This window comes from Erinaceus europaeus, chromosome 9 (genome assembly GCF_950295315.1).
Source record: "Erinaceus europaeus chromosome 9, mEriEur2.1, whole genome shotgun sequence".
In the NCBI taxonomy this organism is placed as follows: Eukaryota; Metazoa; Chordata; class Mammalia; order Eulipotyphla; family Erinaceidae; genus Erinaceus; species Erinaceus europaeus.
Window position 1 is genome coordinate 7,972,692 of NC_080170.1, and position 15,758 is coordinate 7,988,449.

The 15,758-nt window shown below is 52.8% G+C and overlaps 2 protein-coding genes across 2 annotated transcripts in view; one reads left to right on the top strand and one right to left on the bottom strand.

Annotated features, from left to right (window-relative positions):
- SH3PXD2B (SH3 and PX domains 2B) overlaps nucleotides 1-15,758 on the bottom strand; it is a 358,044-nt gene that overhangs the window by 300,069 nt on the left and 42,217 nt on the right. The window lies entirely within an intron of this gene.
- Nucleotides 1-15,758, top strand: part of ERGIC1 (endoplasmic reticulum-golgi intermediate compartment 1) — a 101,806-nt gene that overhangs the window by 35,042 nt on the left and 51,006 nt on the right. The window contains exon 2 of the mRNA XM_060197167.1: nucleotides 14,510-14,571. Within this exon, the coding sequence (XP_060053150.1) occupies nucleotides 14,510-14,571 (62 nt within the window). The remainder of the gene's footprint in view (nucleotides 1-14,509; nucleotides 14,572-15,758) is intronic.

The following is a 15,758-nucleotide window of genomic DNA, read 5'->3' on the forward strand; positions in this document are numbered from 1 at the left end:
CACATACCACACACACACACCACAGACACACACACCCCCACACACATACACAGACACCACATACCACACACACACACACATACACAGACACCACACACACACCACACACACACACACACCCACACACACATACCACACACCACACACACATACCAAACACACCACACACACACACACCACACACACACCACACACACACACATACCACACACTCACACACACACACACTCACACACACACACCACACACACACACACACGCACACTCACACACTCACACACACACTCACATTCACACACACACACACACACACTCACACACACTCACACACTCGCACACGCACACACTCACACACACACACACGCACACGCACACTCACACACACTCACACACACTCACATTCACACACACTCATACACACACACACTCACACACACTCACTCACACACACACTCACACACACACTCACACACTCACACACACACTCACACACACTCACTCACACACACACTCGCACACACACACTCACACACACACTCACACACACACACTCACACACACACACTCACACACACACACACTCACACACACACACACACACACACACACACACACACACACACACTGTCCTCCTAAATGGATAGGAAAAAGCCTCACAAGGACCTTTTTTCCCTTTTAAATCTGGGCTGCAGGCTGTGTCCTGGCGGGAAGCCACGCGGCTAAGTCTGCTCCTGCCTCTCGTGTTTAAATGCCAGCTGTATTTTTAGCCTACGATGGGTCACTTTGGAAAAGGCCCCTCTCCCGCCCTGTCCTCCTGAGGAGTCATGGCCATGTATAGTGTCTGTGCTCAGGGCGCTGTCACGGCCCAGCGTGGGGCCGCCTCTCCTGCTCGTGGCCCACGGCCGGTGGTCTGGGACAGGGTGCCTGCGCACACCCTGTGACTCTGACAGTGGGACATCGGACTCCAGGCCAGGCCCAGCAGCCTGAAGGCCTCGGGGGACACGCCCCACCCTCGCTGATACCTTCACTCATGAGCTAGTTGACTTTGGGGGGAGGCTGGGAGAGGCCAGCGGGGGTGTCAGGGAACTACACAGAGTGTCTCCCCACACTCTGCTGACACAGCCGTGGTCCTCTGGGTCCCTAGGCTGTCGCCCTCCACCCTCTCTGAGTGCTGTGACATGAAGCAAAAGCAGTTTCCCCAACACACCCCCTTTTTGCTTCATCACCTTGCGCTGTGCTGACCTGTGCTGACCGACACTGCCTGTGAAGCGACTCCCCTGCAGGTGGGGAGCCGGGGGCTCGAACCGGGATCCTTATACCGGTCCTTGCGCTTTGCACCATGTGCGCTTAACCCACTGCGCCACCGCCCGATCCCCCCTTTTTTTATTGGATAGGATGGAGAGAAATTGTGAGTGGAGGGGAGATAGAAAGGAGAAAGACAGAGAGAGAGACCTGCAGACCTGCTTCACTGCTCGTAAAGGTTCCCCCCAGCAGTTGAAGAGTGGGGGCTTGAACCTGGATCCTTGCACCTGGTGCTATATGCACTTAACCGGGTATGCCACTGCCTGGTCCCCTTGTTTAATTTTTTAAATTTATTTTCCCTTTGGTTGCCCTTGTTGTTTTATTGTTGTAGTTATTCTTGTTATTGATGTCGTCACTGTTGGATAGGACAGAGAGAAATGCAGAGGGGAGGGGAAGACAGAAAGGGGGAGAGAAAGACAGACACCTGCTGACGTGCTTCACCGCCTGTGAAGGGACTCCCCTGCAGGTGGGGAGTCAGGGGCTCGAACTGGCATCCTGAATCTGGATCCTTACTCTGGCCCTTGCGCTTTGCGCCACGTGTGCTTAACCTGCTGCGCTACCGCCCGACTCCCTCCCTTGTTTGATTTTAATGACACGGATGGGAGGGAGAGGTGCTCAGCTCTGGCTTACGGTGACGCCAGATAGTGACCTGAGCCTTCCAGGTCTCAGACACCAGCCTCATGTGTCACCACTGCGCTACCTCCCAGGTCCTTTCCCCACTTTTTTTTCTGTCTCAGCGGGAGAGGCTGGAGCCAGGCAGTGCTGGTGGATTTTGTCCTCCTTAGCTGCATAACCGGTGCGCCACTGCCCGCCACCCGCCACCACCACCTCAATATGTCCATAAGCCTCTCTGGTGTCACCTGCCACCAGGGTCCCAGTGCCATCCCCTGCCAAACACCACCCACTGACCCACCCACTCCCTTCTTCTTCCCTCTGGGAACCACCATCATTTCTACAGAATCTAAAAGGCCTTTTGTCCTGAATGCTGTGGTTTCGTACCAGCATTGCTGAGATTGGTGTGTGTGTGTGTGTGTGTGTGTGTGTGTGTGTGTGTTTTCTCCCACATTGATGTTATAAGGCAACGACTTTGAGTGGACGAACGTTATTCAAGTACCTGGGGTGGGGAGACGCCATGGTAGACTCAGTCATGCCGCCCAGGAAGCAGCCGGCCCCATACCCCCTCTGTGCGTCCGCAGACCTGTAGGAGTGGGTTTTGTGTGGGAGGCTTTTGGGTCTTGCTTGTCCTGGCCGTAGAGGGTGAGGAGCCGGCAGGCCAGAGCTGGGAGGTGTCCCTGGGGCGTTGCCAGAACAGAGACTAACTGCTTCTGCCATGTGGACTTTACCCTGTCTCTGGAACTCGGCTTGAGCAGGCAGATAGCCTGGAATTGACTGTGGGAGCTAAAGGTGAAGGCCTGAACACAGGCCCTGGGAGGGAGAAAGAGCAGCAAACGGACAGAGGAGAAGAGAGGAGCTGAGGACGGCCAGTGGCACCGGGCCCTTAGTGACTCCTGAGTGATTATAGCTGCAGCAGGAAGAGGCTGCACCAGGCTGTTGGGCTCGGGGAGCAGACTGGGATATGGTTCAAGGGAAGGTGGGGCATCAGGCTGTCCTCAGCCAGTCTTGGAGACTTTATGGTGCTTTCTGCTGCCTCCTGCCGAGAGGTACTTAGCAGTCTGTTGTCTCTGAGGTGCTGAGCCAAGCTGCAGTTGTAAGAGCCTGGCCATCCTTGGTGGTTACTGTCAAGGGGCAGAGTTCCATCAGAGAGCGCTCAGCCGTGCGTGATTCAACCTTCTGCATTATTCCTGGAAATTGTTCTAGGAAATAGCACTTTGCTCTTCACAATGGTTACCTAGAAGCGCGCTTCATATGACCTATCCCCCTCTCCCTCCCCAAAATAAAAGGAGCATTTAGCCTTTCCTGGCCCGTGTTCAGAATCATGAGTTGTTGGCCTTGCATTCTCTAGGAGGCTTCTGTTGCCCTTCCTGTTTCCTGATGTTCTGTTGAAGCACTGTGACAAAGTCATAGATTGCCCCATGGGCTCAATGTGCGCCAGTTATACATGTTAGTTGTTAAACACTCCAGCCAGGGAGCTAGCTCAGTGGACAGAGCACAAGCCTTGCACGCATGAGGTCACTGGCTCGATTTCCCTTACTGGGTAGAGACCCTCCTCACCCCCGTTGGGTGGTCTCCGGCTGTTTGTTGTGATAGCAGGGAGGTGAACCATGTAGCCTGGAACAGGATCTCTGGAAGCTCAGCTGTCAGATTTCTTCTCTTCCTCTATGGTCGGACTTGGTAGCTCCCTTGGAAAGTGGGGAGGGGTAGGCTGGGACCTGTCCCCCTTACTCTTAAAGCCAGACTTTAAGAGTTAATTAGTGGAGAGAGAGACAGAGACACCAGAGTACTGTTCTGCTCTGGCATATGCTGTGCTGGGGATTGAACCCAGGACTACGCTCTTGCCAGTCCTGCACTCTGCCTGCCAGGCCACCTCCCCGGACCACTGTGACCGCCATTTCATTCCTGTTCTCCCTCTCAGCACCTCCATCTGGGCTCCTTGCCTGTGTCCCAACTCCCCCCCCCCCCCCCCCCGTGCAAACAAGCACACACATCATCCCTTCCCCTTAAGATGGAGAGAGTGAGTGATCCGGCAAACAAACGCTTGTCTCTCTCAGCTCCAAGCGCTCAGCCCCTGGGGCTCTGGGGGCACAAGGGGCGCCCAGCCAAGGTGCCAGACCTTCAGCTATTTGGGGAACGCATGGCCCACCCCCTCTGGGGCCTTGTTTCTCAGTGGGATCTCAGTTCTTGCTGGGCCTGCAAAGTGTGAGCTCACAGGTGCCACCCCGTGGCCACACACAGGGAAGAACCTTCCAGAACAGGAGAGTAATGGGGCCAGTGGCAGGGCCGAAATAGCAGAGCCCATGGCTTCTGCTATTAAGAGTGCTGGGCTGGGGCCGGGTGGTGGCGCACCTGGTGAAGCACACACATCACAGTGCGCAAGGACTCAGTTCAAACCCCTGGCTCCCCACTTGCAAGGAGGAAGCTTCACAAGTGGTGAAGCAGGGCTGCAGGTGTCTCTGTTTATCTCTCCCTCTGTCTTCCCCTCGTCTCTCAGTTTCTCTCCATCTTATCAAATAAAACGAAGTATTTAGAAATCTATACAGAAGGAAAAAAGGGGCCTGAGCTCAGACATCCTCTGTCCTAGCTTCCAGGGCGCTGCTGGGCCAGGGGAGGGGACAGAGGCTGGCGCTGCTCTGGGCGGGGCTGTGACCATCCCTGGCCTGAGGCCTGATGTGACCACGTGGGCTCCTGTTTAGGGAACCCTCTCCTCTCACTGGCTGCCCAGAACCATGTCCATGTGCACTTTTTTTTACTTGCTTTTTGGGAAAAGAGAGAGGCCAGACCACCACTCAGCTGAAGAGGGATGTGGTACAGGGGGGATCAAACCTGGGACCTCAAGCTGTCTCCCTGGCTTGACCCCGGCTTCATCCTGAGGGCTTGTGGCATCGTGATGCGCGTGGCCAGGGCACCTTTGGATGACAAGTTGTCCTCTGTCTCACCACTGCACTGGGTCACCGAGGCAGATGGACTTTGTCCTTTCTCTCTAGGAATCGTTTCCAGGCCTTTTTTTTTTTTTTAATTAACTCATTTATTTACTATGAGGGAGGGATGGCAGGAAACAGAGCGTCACTCTGGCATATTCAAAGCCGAGCATGGAACTCAGGACCTCAGGCTTGTGAGTCCTACATCCCAGCTACTCTGCCACCTCCCAGGCCAATTTATTTATTACTTTATCTGAGTTTACAATTTCATTTGTCAACACAAGATAGATGCCGGGCTAGTGTGGGGGTGCCTCTTCCCGGGCGCGTGCTCTCTGGGTTGGAGAGAACTCGACCGGAGCCAGCCTGGGCTGCTTCTCACTCAGCGACGCAGGAGAGAGAGTCTTGAACTTGTGGCGGAGTGGTAATGCAATGTCTTTGTTGATCAGAGAGACAACGCTTTTATAGAACCGGAAGTGGCAAGTCAGAAACGGAAATGGCTAGGAAAGGGGGTGGAGAAAGGCAAAAGTGAGCTGGGAAGGTAGAAACTTCCTTAGCAACTGTTGCGAGGGTTTTAACTGCTGGGATTAATGTTACCCTGCAGGCGGGGAGGGTCTCAAGGTAGAAAGAAGATACATCAAAGGAATGGAATGGGTGGGGATCTTTCAGGCAAAACCACGATTATGTAGATAGGCCATAGTATCAGGAATGCAGGGTGGAGCAGGGGGGGCTGGCTTAGTGTCCGACATCTCCCCCTTTCTTTTTATCTAATGGCCATAGTATCAGGAATGCGGGGTGCTTTGTGAGGCAGGGAGTCTGATAGGATGAGGCACACCTTTGCAGTTACTCCTGTTCCTCCTTGCTTAACCTCTCGGTAGAGAGAGAGAGACTGACAGGAAAGACACACCCCTCAGGTCAGGCCCTGCCAAGCTCGACCACATCCTCACAATTTTCCGACAGAGGAGGAGAGATGAAGAGAGAAGGACTCAGAGCATCACTTTGGCACATGGGATGCCAGGTATTGAACTCAGGGCCTTATGCTTCCAAGTTTAGTTCTGAGCTCACTGGATCTCCCCAACCCATCAGGCCTGTTATTTATTTATCTATTATAATTTATTTATTCATTGGATAGAGACAGCCAGAAATTGAGAGGGGAGGAGGAGATAGAAAGGGAAAGAGTAGCAGGTTAAGTGACAACATCAACAACAACAACAATAACTATAATAAAAGCAACAACAAGGGCAACAAAAGGGAATAAATAAATAAATATTTTTTAAAACTTTTTAAAAAAAGACAAGAAAGGGAGAGAGACAGAGAGACACCTGCAGCCCTGCTTCACCACTTGTGAAGCTTTCCCCCTCTGCTGGTGGGGACCAGGGGCTTGAACACAGGTCCTTGTACATTGTAATGTGTGTGCTCAACCAGGTGCACCACCATCCAGTCCCCAGGCCTTTGGTTATTTTGTTGATGTTCTACTTATTTATTTTCTGAGAAAGAGATTGTCCCGGCATAAGGAGCACTAGGAATCAGACTGGAAATCTTCACGCGTGGAAAGCCTGTGCTCTGACACTGAGCTATCTCCCTGGCCTCGTGGGAGGTTTCTTAGGACCCCTGGCCTCGCCCCATGAGGTCCCAGAAGCCCACCTCTCTGGGTTCATCCCCAGCACTGTGAAAAAAAAAATCTCTAAACGAATTCTTATTTTTACATTTATTTATTTATTTTCCTTTTGTTGTCCTTGTTGTTTAACGTTGTGGTTATAGATGTCGTTGTTGGATAGGACAGAGAGACATGGAGAGAGGAGGGGAAGGCAGAGAGACAGAGAGAAAGACAGACACCTGTAGACATGTTTCACCGCTTGTGAAGCGACTCCCCTGCAGGTGGGGGCTCGAACCGGGATCCTTACACCAGTCCTTTGTGCTTTGCACCACCTGCACTTAACCCGCTGCACCACTGCCCGACTCCCTCTAAACGAATTTTTTCCCACCCAAACGGACCAGCTTGTCCCCACATCATTGGGAAAAGCAGCGGTGAGGCTGGGTGGTGGCACACCTAGCTGAAGGCACACAACCACATGCAAAGACCCAGATTTAAGCCCCCAGTCCCTGTCCACAGGGGTGGGAACCTTCACAAGTGGTGAGGCAGTGATGCAGGTGTCTCTCTGTCTTTCTCCCTCTCTGTCCTAGCAAATCAAGTAGAAAAAAAAAAAAAGAAAAGCAGCAAGAATATTTAGTTGGCCCAGATTCAGATCCCAGCCTCCACACTTGGCATCCCAGGTACCCCACCTCAGCCCAGCCCCCAGCCTCTGGTCTCACCTGTAAGATGGGACCATGCCCCTAACTCAGAGGCGTCCCACAGCAGATGCGGCCCAGACAGCCTTTCCCCCCTGCTCCCCACACCTACTTCTCTCTTCAGTCCCTGGTGGCTGTGTGGCCACCGCCCGATCGCATCAGCCCAGCAAGGGACTGACTAATGGGGTCTGAGAGATGCTCACTTCCTGCCCATCACATGCCTGGACTTCTCACCAGACTCCCTGTCGCCCTGTGGCCCTTCTCTGTCAGTCACATTCACTGCTGATTCACTGGACCTGTGGGCAGCCCTGAGCCCATGGCCTCTCTGGCTCCTTCTCCACCACTACTTGGCTTTGGGGTATGGGGACCAGGGGCCGTGCTTTGAGAACTTTCTCTTTATCAAGAATTCAAAGGCACTGGGCCACTGGCAACGTCATGAGGGAAAAACCTGAATTCAGTAGGTGCTCAGGATATATCATCTGAGTGAATTCCTCTATTTTTAAAAAATATTTATTTATTCCCTTTTGTTGCCTTGTTGTTTTATTGTTGCAGTCATTGTTGGATAGGACAGAGAGAAATGGAAAGAGGAAGGGGAGACAGAGAAGGGGAGAGAAAGACAGACACCTGCAGACCTGCTTCACCACCTGTGAAGCGACTCCCCTGCAGGTGGGGAGCTGGGGGCTCGAACCGGGATCCTTACGCCGGTCCTTGTGCTTCACACCACCGAATTCCTCTATTTTGAACTAACTCCTTCCTGACTTCCAGAAGATTCCCAACTGCTCTGAGGTAGCATCCTTGGGAGTAGGGAAGAGAGATATAAATAAAAGCACATAAGCAAAATAGCAAGACTTTAATCTGACTTGCCAGTGAGGGGAAATAGCATAATGGTAATGCAAAGAGACTTCCATGCCTGAGACTCTAAAAACCCAGGTTCAGTCCCCCACACCGCTATAAGCCGGAGCTGAACAGTGCTCTGAAAAAATAAAGAAAAAAATTAAATTAGTACACAAACTGATTCAGAAACGACAGTAACAACAAATGCTGGTTGTTGTGGGGACAAGGGAAGCCTCCTGCACTGCTGGTGGGAATGTCAATTGGTCCAAACCTGTGGAGAGCAGTCTGGAGAACTCTCAGAAGGCTAGAAGTGGACCTGCCCATGACCCTACAATTCCTCTCCCAGGGATATATCCTAAGGAACCCAACACATCCATCCAAAAAGATGTGTGTAGGCCTATGTTTATAGCAACACATTTTGTAGTAGCCAAACGTGGAAGCAACTCAGGTGTCCAGCAACAGATGAGTGGCTGAGCAAGTTGTGGTCTATATACACAACGTAATACTACTCAGCTATTAAAAATGGTGACTTGACCTTCTTCACCTTATCTTGGATGGAGTTTGAGGGAATCATGTTGAGATAAGTCAGAAAGAGAAGGATGAATATGGGATGATCTCACTCATAGAAGTTGAGAAGTAAGAACAGAAGGGCAAACACAAAGCAGAACTTGGACTGGAGTTGGTGTATTGCACTGAAGTTAAGGATTCTGGAACAGGAGGTGGGGGAGGTGGGGTGTGGGGGTGTTCAGGTCCTGGGACATGGTGGTGGAGGAGGACCTAGGTGGTGGTGGGGTAGAGTGTTCTGCGGTGGGGTGGGGGTAGATAGCATAATGGTTATGTGAAGGGACTTGTTCCTGAGGCTCTGAAGTCTCAGGTTCAATACCCAGCTGCTCAGTGCTCTGGTTTTAGAGAGAGAGATGCAGAAAAGCGAGTAATGTTACACATTTATGAATCACTGTGTTTTGCTGTCAACTGTAAACTATTAATCTCCCTAATAAAGGGGAAAAAAAAACCTGACTTGCCAACCAGTGAGTTCTCGGCGGATTCCCACCAGGACTAGGACAGTGGAGGGACCTGTTCTGTCCCTTGTTTTGCTAGTTGTTGGTGTGGTGGCTCTGACCCAGCTGTCAAGGCTGAGGCTTAGCCTCCCTCCCCACCAGCCGCCCACCCCCCCCAGGAAAAAATGAGAGCAGTGCCTGCCAGGTGCGTAGAATGAAGTGAGAATACACAAGCGGAAGTGCCTGCCAGAGCCGGAAGCGACTTGGTTTGGCTTCCATCTGTTTCCAGAACATTTCCCTCCTCTGACGCCCACCTCTGCCTCGGGATGCAGAACCCACCTTCCTTTTTAACCTTTGTTCACCCAGCCTTCCTCCCCTCAAGTCCCCGACAGACAGACAGTCAGACAGACAGACAGACAGACACACACACACACACACACACACACACACACACACACAGCACAGAGCAGACGGCACTCAGCACACATCAAACCCAACCAGCCTCTCAAACAGATTGTTGCAGGCCTGGAGCGTGGTAGTGGGGGGTGAAGGCCGGGGTTTCAAGTCATTCTCCTCCACCGACATCTTTTCCTGTCATTCCCACAAACTCACAAAGAAAATGGGCCTGGTGGTGGTGCACCTGGTTGGGCGCGTACACTATTTACCACGCTGGGGGACTGGGTTCCAGCTTCCGCTCCTCACCTGCAGGAGGGAGGCTTCACGAGCAGTGAAGCAGGGCCGCACGTGTCTATCTTTCTCTCTCCCTCTCTGCCTCTTCCTCCCCCTCTCAACTTCTCTATCCTATCAAATAAAATAGAAATAAGAAAAAAAAAAAAAGGCTGCTGGGAGCAGTGGATCCCTGGTGCTGGCACTGAGCCCCAGCAGTAACCTTGGTGGCAGTAAAAAACAAGCCAAGGGGGTCGGGCGGGGGCGCAGGGGGGTAAGTGCACGTGGCGCAAAGCACAAGGACTGGTGTAAGGATCCCAGTTTGAGCCCCCGGCTCCCCACCTGCAGGGGAGTCGCTTCACAAGTGGTGAAGCAGGTCTGCAGGTGTCTGTCTTTCTCCTCTCTGTCTCCCCTCCTCTCTCCGTTTCTCTCTGTTCTACCCAACAACGACATCAATGGCAATAATAATAATGGCAACAAAGGCAACAAAATGGGTGAAAAATGGCCTCCAGGAGCAGTGAATTCATAGTGCCGACACTGAGCCCGAGTGCTAACCCTGGATGCAAAAAAAAAAAAAAAAGCCAACAAACTGGTCTGGGTGGTGGTGCACCTGTTTGAAACGCATGTTATAATGCGCAAGGACCTGGGTTCGAGCCCCCAGTCCCCACCTGCAGGGGGAAAGCTTTGTGAGTGGTGGAAGGAGGGCTGCAGGTGTCTCTCCGTCTCTCTCCCTCTCTGTCACCCTCCCCTCTCAATTTCTGGCTGTTTCTATCCAATAAATAAATAAAGATTAATACCAAAAATTAATAAAATTGAAAAACCAGGCAGCTGAGCCGGTGAAATAGCTCACCTGGGTAGTGCACTGCTTTGCCAAGTGCACAGCCCGGCTTCCGGTCCGGCCCCCACCCCATTGGAGGAATATTGCATCCGGAGGAAGCTTCTTTGCTGTGCTTCCTTTCTCTCTCTCCCTCTCTGTCTCTATCTACAAGGAAACACCAGGTAACCAGCTCGAGTATGAACTGGACTGAGCTACTGATCTTATTCGGATCCTATTAATTTAATGCCATTTTTTTCTCATCCGGGACATCCGTCAGGACTGCCATGTCTGCCTCTGTTGAATCCCGGACACTTTTTTCTGCTAAGTGCTGGACGGTCCTTCTGGGGACTGGCCCTCAGTTGGGACTGTTGGAACGCGCCTGGCGTTTTCTCCCCATTGGCTGAGGTCGCGTGCGCTTTGGGGACAGTGACACAGGAAGGGAACATCACTACCACTTGCAGTGGGACTCCTGGCTGTGCCACACCCCTTGGTCATAGGCTGGAGTCACAGCCAGTTAACTCAGGCTTCCTGGGGGAGGTGTTGTGAAGAAGGTGGCCACCAGGCTCCCGGTGGCAGGAAGTCTTGATTCGCTCACGGCTTTATTTATAGCGCCCCAGCTTCATGGCTTCTAATTTTATCCTGCAGGTTATGATCTAGCGCCGTGATTATTGATTGTTTTCCTGTACCCACTGTCTTTTCTGTGGTCGGGGGCTGTCGTCTGAAGCCTGTTTCTTTTGTCCCCAACATCCTTTGAACAAGTCCTGGCTCTCTGACGTCAGAAGGTGCTGAGAGACTATCGTGTGCTTTCCCTGCTTTTTTCTGCTCAGCCCCGAGTGGGTCTTTCTCCAAGGAGCGCTGGGTTCTTTGGAGTAGTGGTTATGTCAGAGCCAAGGTCTTGAGTGTCAGGTGGGTTTCCCAGCAGGCTGTCACCACTCCTGAACCCTGTCACCCAGTCCCTGCATAAGGCCAGAAAAGGGCCATGTCTACACTTAAACACATACACACACACACTTCTGTACTGTGTGTGTTGAAGAATTTGTGTTGCCATCAAAACCTTCATTTCCACTTGAATAATAAACCCAAGGGAGTTTATTATTGTTTATTATTATTAAGTGTCGGTCACCTGCTTCCTCAACAATGAGGTGCCTCCCACCTTCCCCGCCTTCCCTGTGTTCCCTCACTCCCCTCCTCCTGCTCTGTCCTAGCACCGCCTCCTGCAGAAAGCCTTCTAGACTGCCCCTAGGCCAAGCTAGGCCCCTTTACTGGGTTCCTCCAGTGCCTCTAACTGAGCCCCTACATCTCTTTCGGATCCCTCCTGTGTCTCTGTTGCTAAGCTACAGGTGCCTGGGCCTGAACTTCATCTGTGTGTCTCTTGTGCTGAAAAGATGGCCTGGCACATAGTAGGTGCTCAATGTGCTAGTCAAAAGAGCAGGAACCTGGGGGTAGCTCAGTGGTTAAAGCATGTGCCTTATTTTGCATAAGACCTTGGCTTTGAGCCCCCATACCACGTGGGAGCACCATGAACATCACCAAAGGGAAGTCCATGAGTGGTGGAGCCGTGCTTTTAAAATATACGTATATATTTATTTATTCTCTTTTGTTGCCCTTGTTGTTTTATTGTTGTAGTTATTGTTGTTATAGCTGTTGTTGGATAGAACAGAGAGAAATGGAGAGAGGAGGGGAAGACAGAGAGGGGGAGAGAAAGATAGACATCTGCAGACCTGCTTCACTGCCTGTGAAGCGACTCCCCTGCAGGTGGGAGCCGAGGGTTCGAACTGGGATCCTTACGCCGGTCCTTGCGCTTTGTGCTACCTGCACTTAACCCACTGCGCTACTGCCTGACTCCTGGAGCCATGCTTTGTTCTTGTTCTCTCTCTCTCTCTCTCTCTCTCTCTCTCTCTCCTTTCTCTCTCTCCTCTTCTCTTCTCTCTCTCCTCTCTCCTCTCTCTCTCTCTCTCTCTCTCTCTCTCTCTCTCCCTTTCAAAAATGTAGAATAAAAATTAAACCAAGGAAGCAGCTCGGTGGTGTCTCTACCTGGATTGATTCTCTGGCATCAAATAGAGGAGAAAATATATATATTATATATATGAGCTAGTTAGTGGCATGCCCAGTTGAGCACACACATTATAGTGCACAATGACCCAGGTTCAAGCCCCTGGCCCCCACCTGCAGGGGAAGCTTCATGGGCAGTGAAGCAGGGCTGCAGGTGTCTCTCTCACTCCTCCTCCCCCTTTCTAGTTATTTCTGTTTTTTTTCCAAAATAAATTAATACAAATTTTTAAAAAATAGTAACTGGGAGTCGGGCAGTAGCACAGTGGCTTAAACGCATGTGGCACAAAGGATCCCAGTTCAAGTCCCCGACTCCCCACCTGCAGGGGAGTCGCTTCACAGGCGGTGAAGCAGGTCTGCGGGTGTCTGTCTTTCTCTCCCCCTCTCTGTCTTCCCCTCCTCTCTCCATTTCTCTCTGTCCTATCCAACAATGATGACAGCAATAATAACTACAACAATAAAATAACAGGGGCAACAAAAGGGAATAAATAAATAAATATTAAGTAATAGTAACAGCTGGAGAGCTCCCACTCACAGGGCAGACTTTTCAACTTGTTACTGTTTTCTGAGGTCTGAGTTCAAGCCCTTCCCCCCACATGGGAGGTGCCGTGGGATCTCCCCTTCCTGTTCTGGGTCTCTTGAGCTGAAGGGACGGTGACATCATGATTGAGGCCCTGGAAGTCGCAGTAGGCGCTCAGATGACATCCTGATACCTGCCGGGGTCCTGAGTGCTCTGTGAAAACCTGCCTCCCTGCTTCACCATCTCACCGACAGAGAAACTGAGGCATGGCGGGGGTGGGGGTGGGGGTGGCGGCTCTGTGCTGAGGTGGGACAGTGACATTTGAGCCCTGGAGACTAAGGGACACTTTGTGGCTGCTCTGGCCTCCCAGTGGTGTTGTGTATGAGTGTGTGTGTGTGTGTGTGTGTGTGTCTGGTGTGTGTGTGTCTGGTGTGTGTGAGTGTGTGTGTGTGAGTGTGTGTGAGTGTGTGTGTGTGTGTGTGTGTGAGTGTGTGTGAGTATGTGTGTGTGTCTGTGTGTGTGTGTCTGGTGTGTGTGAGTATGTGTGAGTGTGTGTGTGTGTGAGTGTGTGTGAGTGTGTGTGTGTGTCTGTGTGTGTGTGTCTGGTGTGTGTGAGTATGTGTGAGTGTGTGTGTGAGTGTGTGTGTGTCTGGTGTGTGTGTATAAGTGTGTGTGTATGTGTGTATGAGAGTGTGTGTGTGTGTATGAGTGTGTGTGTGTGAGTGTGTGTGTGTGTCTGGTGTGTGTGTCACTGTGTGTTGGTCCCCCAGCACTGCCGTCCCCGGGACTCAGCCCACAGGAGAGAAAGCGGTAGGAGGAGGCAGGAAGAGTCTCTCCGTGAGCTCTTAGGAAACCACGTAAATGCCTCACATGCAGGGGTGAGGCCCGAGAGGTGCTGGTGTAAGGCCACCAGCTCTCACGGAGGTTTTGTTGCCCAGCTACCTGCTCTAGAGGAGTCACACACCAGCCCAGGTGGGGGCCTGGGGCTGTCAGGTTCCAGGTTCAAGACTCTGGAGCAGCCAGAACTCCATGTTCAACTCCAGGACCCCCGGTGCCTCTGCTCTGGGGGAGACATTAGCAGGGAAGGGGGGAGGGGTGATGCAGGACCTCCAGCTTCAGGCAGGAGTTCGGGGTCACCTTCTCCTTGAAGTTGGGCAGCCTCTGGGAAGCTGGGGAGTGGAGGCGGGAGGCGGAAGGGAAGCAGGGGGTGGAAGGTGACTTCAGAAAGGCCTGTCACAACTCAGAAAGGTTGCATTTCCTGATCCTCTGCGTCAGAGAACCCCGTCAGAGAACCCCCCCCCTGCACTCGGGCTCAGTCCCTGAGCCCTCCCACCCCACGCCTCTGGGCCCCAGGTCTGGGGGATCTGAGAGGGGTGGATACCTAGCCCACAGCCCCTGGGTGTCCCCTTAGATGAGCCAGTCCTGGAAGCCCTCTGGCTTGCCCACCCACATACACTCCCTAGCCTTGGGCACCCCCCCTCACCTTCCATCCCCCCTGCAGGTTTGACATCTACAGGAAGGTGCCCAAGGACCTCACGCAGCCAACTTACACCGGTGCCATCAGTGAGTACCACTCTCTCCCTGTCACCCTGGGGCTCCTGCCTGTGGCACTGGTGTGTGTGGGGGTGGAGTGGGGGGGAGGGAAGGATGAGTGTCTGGCCCACCCTGCACTGCTCTCTCAGCATCACCCTGAAGGGGTGAGGCACCTTGATTCTGGACAGACCTCTCAGAGCATCCCCAGCAGTGACTCCCGGCGAGGGGGGCTTTCTCTGCTCTAAGCCCGCTGGACTGTGTGTGACACGTTATCCTAGGCTGTTCTCACAGATGGGAAAATGGAACCAACCTCACCCACTTGGGATCTCAGAGGTCTCTGAAAACATGGGGACCAGCCCTGGGGCTCCCACCGTGTGACGGCTGATGACCCCGAGAGTTGGGAGCTAGGCCACGAGGCCACACAGACACACCGGGGAGAGGGACGACCTCTCCTGACAGGAGAACCCCAAATGAGGGGCAAGACTGTGCCTCCCCTCATCACCCCAGTTCCTGGAGTCAGGACCACCTAGGGAGCCCCCCACAGACACACAAAGCAGAGGTGGGGGAGGGGAACAGTGACCCTGCAGACATAAAGACCCCACCCCGGCTCCTTGACCGCCAGTCAGGCCCCCAGAGCCCACAGTCCAATCCACTGGTGAAGAAACACCAGCACCCTCAGTACCCAGGAAGGGCGTCGCCTCGGGGACCTCTGATCAGTGCTCTTCGAAGGAAATACTGTCTGAGAGCAAAGATGGTAATGAAAGAGAGAAGCAGGACTGGGGAGACAGCTTGCCATGTAGGACTCGTGCTGTGCCAGGCCTGTGGCTCGGGTTCAAGCCCCAACACCACATGGTTGCTGCTATGGGACTGGAGGAAGCTCCGGTGAAGTGTCTCTCTCTCTTCCCCCCTGTCTCTCTCTCTCTGTCTCTCTCTGGACAACAAAGCAACCTGGAGTCTGAAGTATGAGCCCAGCTCTGCAAAATGAACAAGTGAAAACAGTAGCAGAAACTATGAAAGACGGAGGGACTGCTCAGGATCGGGGGAGTCAGGCCACAGGTGTGCAGAGTGAGGCTGGGGGCCAGGACAGGAAGGGGCCTGGTGGGGAGACGCAGCCAAGGCCGTTCCTCTGCTCACCCGTCACTCGGCTGTGTGAGCTGCTGACACCAGGGCCTGGGGGACTCTCCGTCCTCTGGAACGGTGACTCCAAATGAAACAAA